Source organism: Haliotis cracherodii, unplaced genomic scaffold (assembly GCF_022045235.1).
Source record: "Haliotis cracherodii isolate W230 unplaced genomic scaffold, xgHalCrac1.p SCAF_8, whole genome shotgun sequence".
Taxonomy (NCBI): Eukaryota; Metazoa; Mollusca; class Gastropoda; order Lepetellida; family Haliotidae; genus Haliotis; species Haliotis cracherodii.
In genome coordinates, this window is record NW_027266341.1 from 14,782,948 (window position 1) to 14,803,965 (window position 21,018).

A 21,018-nucleotide genomic window follows, 5' to 3' on the forward strand; every position below is an offset into this window, starting at 1 on the left:
GTTCTTTTTAAGGTGACATTAACAATAAATCATACACAATATGCAGTCCTTATCCCTGTGATGATTGATTTAAAATTGCAATGGCGTAAACAAGACGGATGACAAGTTTACCTCATTCCTAGATAACTTGTAGCACGTGTATTACATATTATGTACCCTCGGCCATTTTGAGTCGAGATTACAACAATGTCAACACGACACCAATGGTTGTCATAAAAAGGCATGTGAATTGCATGACGACACGCGGTGTTTTGTTCTTGTAACTGACAACCTCAAATACACACACACATCTATCACTCTATCTCTCTCTCTCTCTCTCTCTCTCTCTCTCACACACACAAACACAAACACACACACACACACACACACATATATATATATATATATATATATATATATATATATACATATGTACGTCGCTATATAAGTGCAACCGAAGTCCCTTCTTGGATGCTGTAGTTTATCCGGATCGAAGATAGGACTGGCGCAAACAAGTTAATTGAAACAAATTGTGAGAGCCATCGTTTCGGTAAGATGACTTAAATCGGTCGTTGCAAATTAAAGGTCGTTCATGCTTTTGAGATGGAAATCTTTGTTCAAAGTTCAAATTGCAACCGTTTCTCCTGACGCAATAAATTGTGGACATTTTGGTCAAGGAAATGATAAGACAGTGACTACAAAGGAGGTTAAATAGAGGATATTCCATGTGTCTCCTGAAATATCATGTTTCTCTCATCGAGTGACGGGGTAAAAGGATATAGTGTCATGAGTTGTGTAGCCACGAGGGATAATAGCTCCTTTTTCCCCGTCACGAGATGAGAGAACGTGATATTTCAGGAGACACATGGTATATCTTATTTATTACATACTTTTTGTGTTAAATTATTTCATTTCAAATGTTAAACCTTTAAACGTAAATTCCCCCTATCTATCACACAGGGACGGTTCACCACCCTGTGTATTTTGAACTAAAAATGTAGTTTCGTGTTTGCTAAAACTTCAAAAGTATAAACAAAAGTAACCAAAAATATTTAGGGTCACGAAAATTCTGTATCGTACAAATAGATATGATTATATACAAAATCGACTTTAACCAAAAAATATTCTTGATAACTACGAGAACGCTGTTGGAAGCAAAAGAATATACGCTAGTCAAGTAACGAAAAATGGCGCTTTGCCAACGAATAGTCTCGATTGACGAGTTACTTGTGAAATTTACAGTTTATAACGAACCATTTTCAAGAGAATAACAAATCGTAACTCCCTAAATGACCATATGACATTATTTTGCTTTATCAATGTGGAACTAACGTAAAAAGGTAGTCAACAGTTTGTGTACGGGCCATACACTTATGGTAAAGGGGGACAATTTGAGGGGAGGTAACTCTTGTATGATTATAGTTTCATCAAAGTGTTATTTTCACAGCAGTGAACTATTAAGTGTTATGTTCACTGCAATGAAAATATCACTTTTCTCAACTTTGGACAACTCAGTCTTTCACACTGAAGTATGTAATAAAGCAAGGATCCGAAGCCTGGGGTTACCATTCAGAGATCTACCCTCAGTAACATAACGCCCTCGACAGTTTCAGTGACTGCCTAAAGCACGACAACAATGTGGATCCCGTCCGTGACTGTTACTCTTCCTAGCCATCGCGACCAGGGTTTCATGTGAAAATTGTCCCAGCGGTTTTGTGCGCCCCGTCGAATCCTGCTACAGTCTCATACGCTTCACTGCCATAGGTTCCCATCTGGCGTACGTCGAGACAACTCCTGAACAAACCTTCTTGGAAGGGTATCTCAAGCGAGAATCTTCACCAATACATTCAAGTGGAGTCTGGCTTGGTGGTTTGACGTACTTGACAGAGAACGAGTGATAGTGGGGATTTAAAGGCGCTCGCATCACCAATACCTGGTGGTCCCTGGGAAACCCAAATCATGACTGTGACCAGTTTTCTCTCATGTTGTTTAAATCACAAGCGTTCAAGTGGGATGATGCTCTCTGCAGCTACGACCATTACTTCCTGTGCGAGTTGGAGCTCGACGATGCGCCTAGCATAACAAGAAAATAATATAACTGTTACAATAAGGATCTGCGAGTTGCGATATAATTCTACTTAGCAGGCAATACTGGACACCATCCTGTACACAGTAAATATGAGGATGATTGATTCCGAATTTGGAATAAGACATGCGTGTTTTGGGAACTGATGTGTCGGATTCGCCTTCGAATTATGACTTTTATTGTTTAAGCTTCCACATGTATACAATATATCAGTTATAAAAAGTATTGACAGTATTTACACTTTCGATAGATATTCAAAGATTAATCATTCACTTTTTATTCGTTGAAACCATCTGTGAAGGACACTCCGTTTCCATTTTGTTCACAACATTGTTTACATTGATAGCTGGCGCTTTTTTCATGTCCATCGGAACTTTAAGGGTGCCGCTCTGTTTGCGTGAAGAGTTTACATTGAAAATAAAACTTCCTGGCTAGCAAAATGTCCGGAGTAGCTGGGTGTTCGTACTAGCGTGGTTTACGGATTATTGGGTTTCCATACTACCAAGTTTTCTGGATTATTCCGGATTAGCGGGGTTTCCGGACTAAAGGGTTTTCACTGTGTAGTGAATGTTTGGTATATCAGATATTTTATAATGTAAGATCAAAGTCAATGCTCAAGTTCATTGTGAAACTATTCCTTATATACAGTACACCTCAGACAAGGGTAAATTTAAATAATTTAATGAGGATAGCATCCGTACGATGTGTATAAACTTTGAGGAAGAACTCTTGTAAAATGCGCATGTACATATACTACAATACCACACGATAACGTATGTAATATGTGTTTTGGATCAGATGGCCTTAAAACAGTATATCATTGCTTGGCTGACATCTCTGGTGATTCCTGTGGTTACTTACTATGGACCGCCTCCGTGGTCTAGTGGTAGAGCGTCCTCCCGGAGAGCGGAAGGTCCGGGGTTCGACACACACACACACACACACACACACACACACACACACACACACACACACACACACACACACACACACACACACACACACACACACACACACACACACACACACACACACACGCTCACGCACGCACTCATGCACGCATGCACACACACACACACACACACACACACACACAAACACGGCAGTGACTATAGTGAGTGAGTATGGTTTTACGCCGCTTTTAACAATATTCCAGCAATATCATGGCGGGGGACACCAGACATGGGCTTCCCACATTGTACCCATTGTCGGGAATCGAACCCGTGTCTTCGGCGTGACGAGCGAACGCTTTAACCACTGGGTTACCCGACCGCCCCCAGTGACGATAGACTCGCCAGGTATCTGTAGTTGGCGTATCTATGACTTCAATGTTTGTTTTCTAGGTGTTGTTTCGGAGAGAGAAATATGTCTTGAAGAAGTGACAGAACATATGTTAAATGATCGGCTCCTGTGTATCTATCAAACCCTAGGACTTGAGGTGAAGTCCTTTAGTTTTCTTTTACGAGCAACACGTGAAACAATTCTTGTATGTATTTCGGTATACCAATAACAGCTGTGCTAAAGTAAAGGTTGTTCTGTTTGACATATTAAATACGATGTTTTTTGGCTTAGATATTAAGCCTAGCGGGTTATCACTCCAGCATAGATATACCTTAAAAGTTATTAGGTGAATAAATCTTTCAAGTTCAAAGAGATGACACCAGCGCTAAGAAGGACGGTGTTAGCTTATTTTAAACAGGCAGACACTGACAGATCCTTAACTGAGGATCCAGTTGTATGGCAGTAATGCTTTGAGAGTGCAGTTTTATCAGGTATGCTGCAGGAAGAACACATTACATATCTCGCTGCCCGTTCACACAGAAAGACATTAAGATTGTCCTATACCGAGAACCAAATGTGTTACAACAAGAATAGGTGTATTTGAATCCAGGGCGGACACATTATACATTCCGCTGCCCCTTGACACAGACAGATAGTGATACTGCGGCATACCGAGAGCCCAGTAGTTATAACGAAAATATGGTGTATTAGAATCAGGTGTTCTGCAGGACTTGTGCTGCTCCACACAGCTTGAAACATGGCTGTTAATACCAGTGGTCCATTGGCATTCATCATTGGCAGGGGCGGTCGGGTAGCCTAGTGGTTAAAGCGTTCGCCCGTCACGCCAAATACCCGGGTTCGATTCCCGACATGGGTACGACGTGTGAAGCCCATTTCTGGTGTCCCCCGCCGTGATATTGCTGGAATATTGCTAAAAGCGGCGTAAAACCACAATCACTCATCATTGGCAACAGTGGTATTGAAAGTAAAGTTTAACATATACCTGCTTTTTCCAACAACCAGAATATGATGAGAAAAATAAAATAGGAATCACAATACACATTTTAAGAAACTCTTCACGACAAAAACATATACCCCAGAAACCTGTTTTGTTCAGTATATATAACACGAACATTCTATAAATGATTCAAATAATTTTTTCAAAATTCATTCTGGTAGGATTTATTGCAAATTCTTAACGCTCTCGTTAATTGCTAAGTATACAATTCTCCAATGTAAAGTCGTTGATGTATGTGCTAAAACATTCCAACTATTGACTGTAATATACTTCATTCGGGTGCACACAGTATGAAACATGTATTTCTTCACACGAACATTATTTTAACTTGTGTAATTACTCATAACAACACAATCAGGGCCAATATACAAATTATATAAGGTTCTATTTCGAAAATTTATTTTGTTTTTCTGAACATTTCTAGACCAGTTTAGAATGGAACAAGAAGGCGATGTGATCAGGCTTGACAGAGGTCCCCTTCAAACATAGCCGTTTATAAGGCAAGTGTTAGGGAAGCTGGATGTTGAGAAAGCTATTTTACTTTTATTAATTCTTTGAAATATAACACAAAACCACAATTAAATAGCATAATAATTTTTCGACCCCGTGTGTTGTTTTATATAATAAGGATAAAATAAAAGCAAGAAGATAGATGTATTGTTTTCTTCAAAAGTACATCCGTTATGCGATGCAGTCTGGCATATAGGACAATCCTTTAAGTGGCAGCTGACGTGGCAGCTGACGTTGCACCTGACGTGGCAGCTGGCGTTGCACCTGACGTGGCAGCTGACGTTGCACCTGACGTGGCAGCTGACGTGGCAGCTGTCGGCATTGTTGTCTCAGAAGCGGTCCTCTCCACGCCCACTGTCCGGCTTTCAGATGTGGCCGCTTTAGCAACTGCCTGGAAACACGTGCAGAGCAAACCGATGGTAATGAACGCTGCAAAGACGATGATAGTTATTGCCCATCTGAAAAGAAAAAGAACAACAATGCAGATGACGTGAGGCGTTCACAGTTGTATTGTTGACACTCATAATTATAATTCATTCACGACCATATGCTTTTTCTCATACTAGATCTCATAAAAACACTCTCATTCACATTATACAAATAATTGCTCTTGATGCTCGTGATGTCTCCATTACGTAAGTTTGCAGAAGTGTAGTATAGTCATTCTCCGGTATGACGTGAGGTTACATTTCTTGCATTAATGAGAAAAGGACGACAAAACGTCAGCCATTGCTCACAGCGTCACAGACTGATCATGTTAGCACGAAACCCACAGTGTCGTTTCGTGGCATGCTTCCTTTTCATTCTTTGAATGGATGATTGAATAATCCCCCCGAATTCCAAACTTACGCATACGCCGTCCCACTTGAATGAACGTTGTAGCGGAACAGACACGTAATATTACTCATAAGGGTAGAACCATCGCATGTAACAATTTCCAACATTTGTGATTTCCCAGTTGAAGCGCGTTGACGTTACATTGCTTTATTGTTGAGAATAATATGACATGACGTCATCATTGTTTATGACGTCGCAAATAACGTCATTTGTACAATATGTTGACCAGTGCAGTTACCCTGTGGTATTGTATTTTTTCAAATGACGAATAAGATACCTCATGTAAGAATGCTGAACACCAAAACTTTGAGATTAATTACACCATTCCTTCACCTGGTGCCAGATTATCCTTAATTACGCGTTTCGAGCACGTTATTCTCTAAACACTCATTGGTTAACCCTTTACCGTCTTATACTTACTTGTTTGAAACACAGCAGAAGATATAAACAGCATCCTCACAACAGCCGAAAATGCATGTAGTTGATGTATCTCGACCATAGCAAGTTTCCGCTGACATTTCTGAAAGAAATTAAACATATTACATTGGATTTTTTATTTATCTTTTTCGGAAGATACCGGAGAAATTAATTTGTCCCAGGGATTAACAAACAAAATATATCATTCACTAGAAATGCTGGACTTCTGAAAGTCAGTTGTTTGGCTGCTTTCAGAGAAAATAACTGCCTGAAAGAGCTGTCTACAAGCATGGCGATCCATTCAAATATAAACTGGTAAAGACATTTTGAAATGTTTTGTTGTTGAGAGATGAGAGATGAAACTCCAGAACGATAACTGACTTGCAGAGCAAACACATTTTGGCCGATGATGACGTATTGACGTGCGAACAAACATGCTGGTTTGAATATCTCAATACCTGAAAAAAATCACTTTTTCTTTTCAAAATGAATTTTGCTTTGAAACATAAATTGCCAAACAAAGGCCAAATGTGATTTGTAGGTTCCACAATTAATATTTGCCACCAAGTATGTACAAAATCTATAAAACCATGACAATAAGATCAAGATCATCGTCATTTAATTATTTAACACTTTCAGTGGTTTTGTAAGATTATATCAAATTCAACACAATTATTCGTTCGTTTGTGCACTTCAAAACGTACCATTTAAAAAAAAGAAGAAAATAATAGATATATCGCTAACAAGCCGGATACAAGTCGGTTGAAAAATGGTCATGGTAGTCGAGTCGCCTGAAACGCCACATTTTGCCGTGCGTTGCATCATTTACGTCGACCAAGTTGAGTGTTGTGTGACTTAATTGTGATAGTTTGGTTACAGACCTGAGTGTGTGTCATCGTGTTGGTTTAGTGGAGCGTTTCCATGCTATCAGCCACTAGTTTGTATGGGACATATTTAATTATTTACAGGCCGCCGTGATATAGCTGGCATATCGCCGACTGTAGTAAATAATGAGGAATACAGCGACACACACTGTCTCGGCCATCATAGAATCATTTGCAACCGACTTGATCCGTCTACTCCCTATCTGACAACTGTCAGAGAAATGTCAAGGAATGACGTTGTACTTGTTAAACGGAAGCCTAGATATGACTGCAGGTGTTGTCGATCCTCACGAATAAGAAGCCAACTTGCATTGGGCACCTTTACATTAGTTGTCCAAGGACCTGAATCGGTAAAAGACATTTTTTAAATAACCCTTACCTGTAATAAAACACACCAAGAGCGTGCATATGATCGTGACAGCCATTCTGCTCACTGACTTCGAAGATGAACTTTGAGAATATACCCTACAACCAAAAAAATTGAAGTTTAACCCAGAAGTGTTTGGTTTCTATTTGTATTCGCGACGATCGATATTTAAAGGTGCACAGTCTGTTGCAGTGCCCTGGAAATGTTAGTCCTTTCACTAACAAACCCTGTCTCCCTGTATGAATGGTGAGGTGAGGTGAGGTGAAATTGGGTTTAACGTCGCGTCCAAGATTATTGCACTTATATACCGACGTACATGCCGACCATATGAATAAATATGTTTAAGTTAATGGATATGTTGATGACATCTTTAAAAATCCGCCGACAAGGTCGTGATACATTGCATTGGTATTCGTTTGGAAAAAGTTTGATATGTGCGTCAATCAATGTTTTCCGGTAGCCATGAACGCGCCAAGCTAAACACACAATTAATACATGAAGACCCGGGTCGCTAAGACCCGTCAGGTAACTATCATTTGGTATTTGGTGCATGTGCTTAACTGCCAGGGCATTCGTCTTAATTATAATACAATATAGGCAGCCTTAAACCAGACAACAAAATACATACTTTGCTAATCTATAGTTGTTTCACTTCATTATTGTTGACGATTATGAAAGAACATATCTCATTCCAGTCATATGGAGATTTATCAGAATATCCGAGACACTACAGGGTTAAATAATGCTGATTTAGTAGTGTGATTTGTATCTGTTCCAACCAGTAAGCTTTCCCCACCGGAGGATGGTTGTGTTTTGGTGTTTTACAGGTTTAATATTTAACATTGATGGCAGGCTCTCCAAGCTTATTGGTGGAGGCAGAATTAATCATTTAAAAATGTAATGCACCAGGATCCGTTTCACTAGAAAAGACAAACAATTTGTAATAGGAAATGGCAGTACAAAAATATAGGATAAATCACTTTACAGTGATGACACTAGGTGTTCTCGAAACGGTGAGCATCCTCTGTCCTACTTAAACGAAGACCAAACTATCACGGGGGAGATTAACGGGCTTCACACATTGTACTCATGTCGGGAATCAAACCCGGGTCTTCGGCGCGACCAGCGAATGCTTTAACCACTAGGCATAAAATATCCTAGCATAATCGATCCAGTCATCTGATGGTTCTCTGTTTCGTTTTAAGAAAATTCCCGTTCAGCTTCCATTTATTGTGGAAGTGGAGGGGTAGCACTTAAATGACTATAAAAGTCCAGTTTCCACTGGATTATTAGAGTCAGTTAACGCCCTTGCCTCGAGAAGATGGGTTGTGAATTACGGAAAAATGGCGGACCTTGCTGGTTGCCACCGCTGAACGGCTGGGTTTAGAAAACAGGTTCCAACTCAACGTCCCCTGCCAAATGTTCCTGACAAAATCGTTATCTATAACCTGACAAATACTGTACCGCAAAAGAAACGTCACCATGGATAGATATCTGAGAAACCGTATTTGTCCAAACACTGTAAACATACTTTGAGACATATTGAAAAGATGAAATTTGGCAAAAATGATCATCAGGGTTGAAATTAAAGTGTCAAATGTTCTTAAAGTGAAACACAACACTAGTCTCTGAGAAAATGGCATCACAAGACAGTATCTCGTTTGTTCGCCATGTGTATTGCTGACTGCCGTGCAACGTCGATACATGGAATGGATGATGCGGTTGATTAAGGCCACAAGCACTTGAGCCCACACTCTGAGGAACGCCTGACTCAGTTCAGCTGCAGCTGTCGGCCTTGGTCGGGCGTCATTCAGCTGTCCTTGAATCTCGTCCCACTGGTGCTCAATGGGATTTAAATCGGGACTGAGTGCAGGCCACTACATGGTTCTGATGTCATTCTGCTCGAGGTAGTCTCTTGTTGCTCTTGCAGTGTGGGCACGGGCGTTATCATGCTGAAACTCGTGGTTGCGGCGACGTGCCAAATGAGGTATGGCGTGTGGTCTCAAGACTTGATCAATGTACCGAGCTGCTGTGACACCATTGCCTCTCCCTGGACCGGTGTTCTGGAAGACCACAGGGCCGACCCTCTGCGCAAGACCAATTCCTTCCCACACCATGATGCTCGGACCACCCCATGAGTCTCTATCAACAACACAAGCATCCGAATAACGTTCCCCACGGTGTCGCCAGACTCTCCCTCTGCCATCTGCTGTTGAGATACAGTAACGGCTCTCGTCTGAGAAGAGTACTCTTCTCAACTGATGTGATGTGTTGCCCACTGAAGACGGCCCCGTGTCAGAATGGGTCCTCGGTGTGGCCTGTGACAGTGGAGGTGTCTGCTCGTCAACAAACGGTGTCCGCACTAATGTGTCGCTGATGTATCCCAATGGTCTGTCGAGCAGTTTCCGCAGCAGTAACAAAGCGATCTTGAAGATGCTGTTGCACAATCTGACGATCCTGACATCGGGTGGTGACCTTTGGTTTCTCTCTGGTTTCATAACATGAACAAATACCCGTGTTTTCAAAAGTTATGGTTTGTTTCCCATACAGACAATGTATTGTTAATTTCTACATCCACACGTTCAATTTTATACACGTTATTTTAAAAGCGGCTTTTCGCAAAAAAGTTTCGTTAGCTTGCAATTCCACAAAGAAGTTAGTTCTCAATATTGCCTCGGTCGACCCAATTAGAAACAGCCATATGAGGTCCTCTGAAATACATGGAGAAAGATTACCGTTTCAAATCGTTATTGGTACGTTAGAAGAGGAGTCAATGGTTGATAATATATACCGTAAATCCTTTGACTGTTCATACGGGTAATTGAGTGAATTTGGTTGAATGTCGTTGCGAGAAATATTCCAGCTATATTACGGCGATATTTAAATGATCGATTCTGGACCAGACAACCAAGTGACTCTCAACGTGAGCAGCTATTAATGCTATTGGGTTGGTTGGTTGGTTTGTCGTTTTACGCCGCACTCAGCAATATTCCAGCTATATGACGGCGGTCTGTAAATAATCGAGTCTGGACCAGACAATCCAGTGATTAATATCACGAGCATCAATCCACGCAATTGGGATATGATGACATGTATCAACCAAGTCATCGAGCCTGACCATCCGATCCCTTTAGTCGCCTCCCGTTAGTCATTACGACAAGCATGGGTTGCTGAAGGCCTATTCTACCCCGGATCTTCACGGGTCTAATGCAATCAAGTATTTCACCGAGTCTGACCATCCGATTAAACTCATCGGTAGTCGACTCTTGTTAAAAGTTATAGTGGGCCTCTACTTCTCCGTGACACCGACGTGGCTCAGTTTACACATATTTCTATATTCGTTGCTCTATGTATCCAGCAGATACTGCTCTGTGTATTTATCATGCCAGTATTAGACAAAAAAAACATTAAAAAATAAAATTATAAAATAATATCAAGTGACAGGTTTAAAGTAGTTCTGAACGGGAATATACGTAAAGAGTGAGTGAGTGAGTGACCAGCGAACGTTCTAACCACTAGGCTACCTCCCCACCCCTAATCCATTAAGAAGGTACACACCACTGCAGTGAGTGAGTGAGTGAGTTTGGTTTTACGCCGCTTTTAACAGTTTTCCAGTTATATCGCGGCGTGTCAGCTAAATGTGGGAGAATAGCCCGAAGTGATGCAGGTCTCAGACGTTTATCACCGGTGAAACCAACGAGCACGGGCATGGTGCTGACAAACCTAGAAACATAATCGGGGCACACCATTGTAATATTGTCACGAATGGTTTTCTTGGTGTGACACAATGTGGCCATTACCCGCGCTAGGGTCAACTGCTCCTGGGTTCAAACCATCCATTATTCCTGATTACAGTCCCGTTAATCCGACATTGTTGGTTGCATTATGATTATGTCGGATTAACGAGTATGTCGGATAAACGAAATTTGGTAGTATCAACGTTCGTGATCGAAAATTGGATAACTACACGTTAGATAACGATTTAAACATGTTGCAATAAAAAAACAAACGAAAAAGGAAATATTCATATCGTTATGTTACTTTGTTAACGGGTCTAAATCATTTGTGTCGGATAAAGCCGATTGTCGGATTAACGAGACTTGACTGTATATATATGATCCATTGCCTGTCAACACAGTTCACGTGCTCGTGATTTTTACCAAATCATAAAACGTCTTCGACTTTAAACTAACGATCAGCTGACAATAAATAATCCTGTTCGTATTTTGTTCGAGCTTCATAAATCAGAATATTCCTTTTGTTAACGGGCGCATTGTTATCTGCAAGCCAGTATGATATAAACTGAACCAAATTAAAAACTTCACAATCCTAAAGTTTTAACATTTTGACCAGTTATCACTGTGGGCCCTTATTGTGTATTTAAACAGTAATGGCCACGTATTGTCTTCAGATAACACCCGTTTGAGGTGAATCGATCAAAATCATGTGCACAGCACTATAGTGGCAAAAGTGTTTTTTCACGTGCAACTGGTCACGTGGCCATAATACCGTACGTGTTTTCAGCCATACTTGTTGGCAGTCATTAACAAAAAAAAAGAAAAACACAAGAAAACGAAAGTCTTTACGGCCATTTGTCATGCCACGCCTTTCAAATGTGCAACGTGAACGTGCCATCGACACCTACGATGGACACATGGTGGCCATACACGCTACTGAACTTGTGTGCCATCAGATTCTAGTGCTTGGGACTTATGAGTTAAACTGTTTATGTTATTACCAAATACCGTAGGTGCTTGGAAAGAATTATGGCTACCACCGTTAATTAAAATTCTTCTTTGGACATTAATGATTAAAAATTACTTTCTCTGATACATTTGTCTGTTGTATATCATATATGGGATGACTTATAAAAATGTGAAGTTCTTAATTTGACACGGTGTACATCGCATGTAAACATACGTTAACGGTTGATAATTGCGGGTCTATCCTCATAACCGTGCCAATTTAAGTAGATTTCAGCCAACTCACTCAGGGAGTCCTAATAAACACACACTATATTTACATATACAGGTGCGGGAAACTGGAAATGGCACCAAAGTCGAAAAGAGGAAAAGCTAAACGCATAGACTACAACTGCGAAACATGTGGCAAAGTGTTTTCCAAACCCTCGGAGTTGACCATCCACACGAGACTGTGTGAGAAACGATTCTCCCAGAAGTCGGGCCTGAAGAATCACATGGCCACCCATATTGGCGTCAGGTCGTTTAATTGTGATGTGTGTGACATGGCGTTTACACTGAAGTGCAACCTTACGAAACACGCAAAGCTCCACACAGGGGAGAAGCCACGCCAGTGCCCTGTATGCGACAAGCGATTCGCAGCCGGAGGGCACATGAAACTACACATGGAGATGCATGCGGGGCTGAAGCCCTACAAGTGTGATACCTGTCCGAAAGCTTTTGCTTCAAAGAGTGCGCGGGAAAAACACAAAGCAACACATCTTAAAGATGCCTTGCCTTTGTGTGGGCTTTGCAATAAGTCTTTCGTAGATGAGAATGTCCTGGACAAACACAAGCTGATACATGAGAAGGAATGTTTCAGATGCGGGATGTGTAAGGAGCCGTTTCACAGCACAGGGGATTTGTATAAACATATACGAACACATGACGGATACAAGAAGGGTGACTTTTCTTTTGGATGTGGATTATGCGAGAAAGTGTATACATATTGTTCCCGGCTGACAGATCATCTCGCATCCCATACAGGTTTAAATGCATACAAATGTCTCCAGTGTGAGAAATCCTTCTACTCCGTTGCCCAATTTGATCGCCATGCTAATGTCCACAGTGATGCGAAACCTTTCGTCTGTAACAACTGTGGGAAATGTTTCGCGACGTCGGGCTACCTAAGAATACACATGGGCGTGCACGGCGACGTCAAGCCGTTCTCCTGTCTGGTGTGTGATAAGACATTTCTTCATAAACAAAACCTGAACACCCACATGAAAGTACACTCTGCCTTGAAACCATTCGCTTGCCAGGTATGTCAGAAGGCGTTTTCTTCAAAAGAGAACCTGAACACACATGTCAGATGTCACACGGGATTACAACCTTTTCAGTGTGACAAATGTGGACGAAAATTCAGTCAATCGGGGGCACTGAAGAAACATATGAGACTCCATGAGAGAGACACAGAGTGAGCTGGGATTAACGCCGAAAAGGATATTTCAGTTACATCAGGTCTTGTCAACTTGATGTTGAAAGAAAGCCTGAAGTGATGCATATTTAGGAGATCAAATAGCATGCAAGCTAATAATATAATGAGGGCGATTCTGGGATTCGAACCCATGATATGATCCTGGATTGTGTGTAAAGGGACACGTGTACAGTTCTATTAAATGAGTACTGTATTACGCTCCTCTTAACAATGTCCTAGTGGTGTCACGGCTGAAGACACCACAAATGGGCTCCATTGAACCCGTGTTGAATCGACCCTTGTCCATCGGCGAGACGAGTAAAGTTTGGATAATTTTGTCTTCATTACTTTCTTATCTTTTTTTAGTTTGTCAATATATTTGGTTTCGAGATATAATACTTTATGGGTGAAAACGTAAAATGCACTCGTGTAAGGAATGCTGCGAATAATGTTCTCCCTGGAAGTATATCATGTCTATTATGATTATACTTATTATATACCATGGCACGTGCACTCAAAACAAGTATATTGAGTTCTACTGTAGGCCACGTGGCCCATGTGTTTCTGTACAAACGTTTTCTTTTTAATAAACACTTTAACAATCATGGCTTATTGATATTATGGAGAATCATTCTATTGACAACCATGAATAAAATATTTTCAGGCATTTTCATGTCTAAAAGACGTGTTGTTTAAATCAGGAAATATGTATAATATCTGAAAAGTTTAGGGAATATGTATATTCTCTGAGTGAATCAAACATTACATATATTCCCTGAAAAAATCAGGGAATATATGCTCGTCAAAACAATTTAGGGAACACTGATATTTTTTAGCACTGTTCATTCGATTCCTTTTGAATTTGGTAAATGGCCTCCTGATCGGCGGCTAACGTACTGATATTGAAGACTACCCTTACTCAAGTGACTTCATGACCAGTACAAGGATATTTTGTGCGAAATTTGGGTTGATAAAGGCGGGTCGCTATGAAACTGCATCACTGTGTTCAACATGCCACAACGTCGACACCTCACGAGCCAGAGCGATTGGGTGGCTAAATGAGAATTGTTTCAAAACGGGAAGCTGCCCGAAGGTTAAATGTTAGTCCATCCGTCATTTGCAGATTAGGTCAGCGATTCCAACACAGACAGTACGTGATAGACCAAGGTCAGGACGCCCTCGTGTGACAACAGTAAGAGAAGACCGGTACGTCGTTTTTGAAGCATTGAGGAGGAGAACAGTCACAGCAAACCATCTTCGAAGGCAACTGAGGGTTGCTACAGGAACAAATGTCAGTGACCAAACCATAAGAAACCGTATGAGGGAAAGAAACATCAGGCCCCGAGGTCAAGCCGAAAAACCGCTTCTTCTTCCGCGTCACAAAGCAGCCAGAGACGCTTGGGCACGGCAACACCGATAGTGGATAAGACAACAGTGGTCAGCAGTTCTTTTTTCTGACGAATCTCGGTTCTCACTGCAGCATAATGACGGTCGTGTTCTTGTCTACAGACGGCGTGGGGAACGTTTTGCTGACGTCAACGTCCATGAACACAATCGTTTTGGTGGTGGTAGTGTCATGGTGTGGGCCGCCTTCTCATTTCATCACAGAACCAATCTGTACGTCATCATCGGGAATTTGAATGCTCGCTACAGGGATGAGATTCTGAGACCAATGGTGATTCCTTGTCTTCAACGAATAGGCCCAAAGGATGACAATACTATACCTCACCGTGCACGCATAGTCACTGACTTTCTGGGACAAAACAATGTTACTCGCATGGAATGGCCTGCATATTCACCTGATATGGCACCCATTCAACACGTATGGGATCTAATAACGAGACGTGTTAGGGAGAACCACACTCCACCTTGAGATCTGCGCCAGCTTGCTCAATGAGTTTGGAGTGGCATGCTATCACACAGAACACACTACAGAGGTGGAGAGGTGAAATGGGGTTTAACGTCGCGTCCAAGATTATTGCACTTATATAGCGACGTGCATGTACGTGTGTGTGTTTGTGTGGCTGCTTGTACTAGTCCGGACTGATGCCGATTTACAGTGCTAGCTATGCCGAACGCCAGACAGGGTAACAACAAGTACCATCTTTTAACGTCTTTTGGTATGACGCGGTCGGGGATCGAACCCCGGACCTTCCGCTCTCCGGGCGGACACACACTACAGACATTAGTGACATCCATGAGGCGTCGTTGTGTTGCATGTGTGGCTGCTAGGGGCGGACATACTCGTTACTGACTTTTCTCTCATGGCCTGGATGTCCAATTTTGACCCCAGTAACATTATTGACATCAACACTTGTTCACGTTATGAAATGCAGTGGATTGTTCATGATCCTTTCTTACTGTATCCTCGGTCATTATTGAATTTACTACATGTCCTCGTCTTCTGTTCCTTTTTTATTTAAAGTGCAAACATATCAGTGTTTCCTAACTTCTTTTGAGTAGCATACATATTCCCTGGAACATATATACTCGGACCCCATGGTACCGCGGCATTCATCCAAACGCGGCATTTGTGATTTCCGGTAGTTCACGCGGGACACGCCTCTTAGCTTCTGTCTATTAATGCAAATCAGTAACCAGGAAGTGCACACTTCGAAAAAAAATTCAATTTCCTCGGAATGTTCCGTCTGCTATAAGTAAGCAGTTATTAATGCGTTGATACATATTTCTGGCATCTTTCGTAATATTGCCTTAACCCCATCTATCAATGACCAACGATATAACCCGCAGTTCCCAGAGTAAACTTTCTCTATCGACCTGAACTAGATGATCTGCATATTCATGGCGACTAATAAGGTAACGGAAGTTACGTAGTCCGCACATTTTTTCCGCTCTGTGTCCAGAATCTATTGGGAGATCATAAGGCCCATAATGCCAAACTTAGAAATACGTTCTTCACTAGAAGCCAAAGATAAATACATACTTAGGGCATACTAGGAGTGTTTTTTATATATTTATTGTTAACGTTTAACATTTTTCCATTATGTGACAAATTGTTGTCATCCAATTGTTTTTTTATATAAACGATCATAGAATATCATTTCTGATATTTTGTTTTTGATTTTTAAAATATTTTCTCTTACTTTTCTGTAAACATGCATTGAATACCTATATAATCATTATATTATAGGAGATAGTGATTCTAGGCCATACTCACTCCTACGTAGGAGGTAGTAAGTCCTACGTATGAGATACTAAGTCCTACGTAGAAGATACTAAGTCCTACGTAGAAGATACTAAGTCCTACGTAGGAGATACTTAGACAAAAAAAAATCCACCGTGGCCCTTAACGCTTCCGTACTTTATCATTATCATAACTTCATCTAACTGTAGGCGAAATTCAAAACAGTATGGGTCAGACAAACCAACAAGTATAACCGGAGCATGTTTCCACGATTATAGGATTCTGGAAATCCTGAGGACCCAGCTCTTCTGGCACAAAGAGGAACATTGAAAACACTACAAGAGTACTGGAATTATTCATAATTCAATAACATAATTGTAAATTTACAAATATGACAAAACATAAAAACCTTAAATTGTTACTGTGACTAAAACTAATATCTGAACATAAGAGTATACTTACTGAGCACCAAAGCTGCTATAGTTAGCAGACTGTTGACTGTCGTACTGGTGTGTCTGTGATCACGTAGTCGTTGTTTGTTATATGGGGCCATGCAACATGATTGACATATTCCATACAGCCTGAGATTTTCAGATTAGGATTTGTCCCCAACAACCCATGCCTGCTGTATGAGGTTATTGAATGGATCGGGAGGCCAGGAGCTCGGTTTGTTTGTGTGTTGCTTAACACCGCAACAATAGTACTTTGTCTTTTTTTGGTGTGTTTTATCTGGTGTTTCATGGGCTGAAATTATCATGGAAAACACGAGGACAATGCACGAGCACGATGGTACGTCGTTTGGACTGTAAGTGTCAGAGACGAACTGAACACTTACCATGTTGGTTAAACATGTTTTTTCAACAATTTGTATATTTCATATACGTTTCCAACGCAATAAATTAGAGTCGATTTTCCATGATGTATAGTTTCATTTTGTTGTTGAGTATATATGATGGCGGCGGTGAAGCTTGGGGACTTGGTTGATAGCGTACAACCGAAGTAGAAAAACTGCGGCGATACCACATCGACGGGTATCAACATGATTTAGCTACTCTTATCAAAGGGTGTTGACGTCGACGTCATTGGCATGAAAAAAACCCACGAAGACTTGAACTACTATAAAATCCTATATGCTTTAATTGATTAAAGAGTTTTAACTTTCATGATTAAGTAATTGTTTGAGAACACCTCGAAAACAGTATCAGTTAGCATGCCACTTGTTGATATATACAAACATTTGTGTTCTGGGTAGTTAAGGTAGGTCAAGGTGAACTATTTCTTTCAAATCGTGCAATATAACACAAAGTCCTTTGAAACGTCTTTCTCTTGTATAACATTTGGATCAACAGTCTATAGGATTGTCATTGTTCCTCTATCACGTCACCACTGAATGTTTAATGCAGAAAAGTGTTTTGTATAAATATTTCCGTTCGTACATTTTCCAAAATTGTCTATTAATTCAATATCTGCGTTAACCCTTTCCATAGTCATATGAAATCTCCGCAAAAAGTCTATTTGTCTCTGGAATAGTGACGGTAATCAGATAAAGGCTGAAATGTGAGTGAATCCACCAGTAGCATCCGTCACAAACACAAACAAAGGCAAGGCAACAATACCTATGAATAACGTAATTATTCACGAATATACATGCATTGGACGACATCTCACGTCCGAGCTCCATCCCTAAAATAACGGACCCGTGAAGATCCGATAGGGCTTCAGCAACCCATGCTTGCCGTAAAAGGCGACTATGCTTGTCGTAAAAGGCGACTAACGGGATCGGGTGGTCAGGCTCGCTGACTTGGTTGATGCATGTCAATAAAAGTAGCTGATTTGTTCAATAGATACTGAAACTTATGCTTTTCGGGAATACACTACATTTCAAAAGTCACTTCCCCTGTATCGCGAAACTATTTCGCTCTGCGTTCGCGATAGTGCCGTGAAAGTATCGCGAAAGTGACTCGAAAGTGGCGCGATAATACCGCGAAAGTGGCTAGAAAATGCCGCGAAGTTTCGCGTAATTGGCGCAAAAGTGCCGTGATAGTGCCGTGAAAGTGGCGCGATAGTGCTGTGAAAGTGCCGCGATAGTGCCGCAAAAGTCGGTAATAGTGCCGAGAAAGTGGTACACTGCATATGCACTTCAGAAATGCTGTCGTGTGTTACTTCCCCATGTATGTCGGATGTATGTTCAATCTAACCTGGAGCTATATAAGCATGTTGCTCGTGTTATATTTAAAGAGGTGTAGGTGGTAGGTCCATTAACAGCATAAAGCTTTACATGGATAAAAAATTATGTTCTTAAAACTATTTTTTCCGCAAGGATGCATGACCTATTCTATATTAATCAATAAGAAATGAATGGACAAATGTTTATATTCCCTGATGTGTGTAACTCATTTGTATAAGTTATCAATAGTCTTCGGAATTAGGAGTAGTGTATGAGAACGCAATTCCCAGTGGTACCTGAATACACTTTTTTTCTAGATTCACCCCAATTTTGGTCCTCAGTTCATCTGATTCATACACAATAAGGACTTGCGTTCGTCCGTAAATGCCTGAAATGCTGAGTGTTAACAGAGGCCACCACAGTCTCTGTTTAGCATTTAGCATTCAGGATTAAATATATGAAAATACATTTCTTATACATGCTTATGAAAACGGAATAACTTTCCTCAAAACGAAGTAGAAACCAGGTGATACACGGATGATACATACATGTAAGGAAGAGAATTTATGGATGGTAACTTTATTATGAGGAACACAATGTTTCGAAGTAATATTTACTCTTTCATCAGGTGAAGGAGTAAGTATACACGGGTCCGCCGGGCCATTTAGAGTTTGGTCGAAAAGGGTATGTCCGAGAAGGTGGGGCAACCTAGGGGGGCTTTTAGAGTTGTGTACTTAATTTGGATAACAAATTTGGAATTTTGAAATATGCCATGCAAAAGATGGAGGGGGGACTAAATGTAGTTTTAGTAGATGTAGTTCTAAGTATGTTTTTGTAGATTTAGAATTTTAAGGTTTATTGGTAGCTTGTTTGTTGTACTTTGTTAGATGCGGCCGAGTAGGCCTGTTTTGTAAGTCATTTAGGGGGTTTAATACCGTTGCTAGTGTCATTTGATTGTTGCAGTTTAGAGTGGATTGGAGTGTTGTTCTATGTTGCTGGTACTGTGTGCAATATAGTATTATGTGTTCAGGAGTTTCTTTTAAGTTGCAGTGGGGGCATTTCCCGGATTGTTGTTTTTTTAGTTTGGTGTTGGTGGGAGTTTAACTTAGTGTCGCCTGTTTGTAGTTTAGTTATTTCTGATAGTTATTTTGCCACTTTTGTATTACTTTTGATTTAATCTTTTTACATTGGTAGGTTGATGCTTACTTCTTCTAATTTTAGTGCAGATTTGGCTGCTTTGTCTGCGTGTTCGTTGCCAAACACTCCAACTTGGGCAGGGATCCGTACTATTTCTATGTCTTCACCTAGTTTACGTAGACTGTTGGCGCTTTTAATTATATGTTGTATTAGTTTTGGGCGTTTTTTTGTGTTTTAGTTTTTTTTTATAGCCTGGAGCCCACTTAATGAATCTGAAGGATTAGGGGTTTTGTCGGCGGGGTCTGCAGATATAGTTGTGATTTGATGAATTCTTTATTCTCTACACATTCGAGAGCGAACCAGACTGCAACATTATTCACAATGAATATACTCAGAATATCTACTCCAATAAAAAAAGCACCCCACAGTTTATTATGTAATTTATAGCGAGACAACTCGGATAGTTAATTACATTGTCTACACACAATGCTAAGCAGGTGCACGAAATAACAGGAAGAGTCATGCGTTATATAACATCATAAACGTGGAAGATGAAATCCACCTTCCAGCAAATTGTATTCATTAGGAGTAGGGTAGATTCAGCTGTGCAGGCAATTGAATAGTAGCGTTAACCAGTGGCATTTAAGACGTTTTTACATTTAAGAACATATGTAATGCTCATGGTCATTAGGACGGAAGCGCAACAGATATGAACGATATCGATAGGAACAAGGATTACCATATATTTGTGACACAAGATCTACATGTATACTGTATTTTTCAGTGAGTATTTGTACGTGGGCCTATAGCCTTTATACTGAAAAATAAAGAATTGAATTGAAATGAAGAATTAAATTGAGTTGACACAAGATCATATTTCTTCGTCAGCAATATCTCACATATCCTGTGGTATCGTGTTTGCTTAGAATATAGAACAATCACTTCAAACACATTACACAATGCAGTCATTTTGTCGTCTTGTTCTTAACATTCCTTCACTGAAATAGGATTGCTACGCAGTATTTAATTAACTT

At 40.6% G+C, this 21,018-nt stretch overlaps 2 protein-coding genes across 2 annotated transcripts; one reads left to right on the plus strand and one right to left on the minus strand.

The window, feature by feature from the left end:
• Positions 1–5,013: 5,013 nt before the first annotated feature.
• On the minus strand, positions 5,014–17,169 carry LOC139449398 (uncharacterized). The gene is made up of 4 exons (XM_071230764.1): positions 17,143–17,169; positions 7,392–7,477; positions 6,132–6,231; positions 5,014–5,332 (listed from the first exon to the last, which is right to left on the minus strand). The coding sequence occupies exons 2-4, from the start codon at positions 7,435–7,437 to the stop codon at positions 5,080–5,082; spliced, it is 399 nt and encodes a 132-aa protein (XP_071086865.1). The 5' UTR covers positions 7,438–7,477; positions 17,143–17,169; the 3' UTR covers positions 5,014–5,079.
• On the plus strand, positions 12,427–13,539 carry LOC139450382 (zinc finger protein 726-like). Its single transcript, XM_071232064.1, has one exon. The coding sequence runs from the start codon at positions 12,427–12,429 to the stop codon at positions 13,537–13,539; it is 1,113 nt and encodes a 370-aa protein (XP_071088165.1).
• Positions 17,170–21,018: the final 3,849 nt, after the last annotated feature.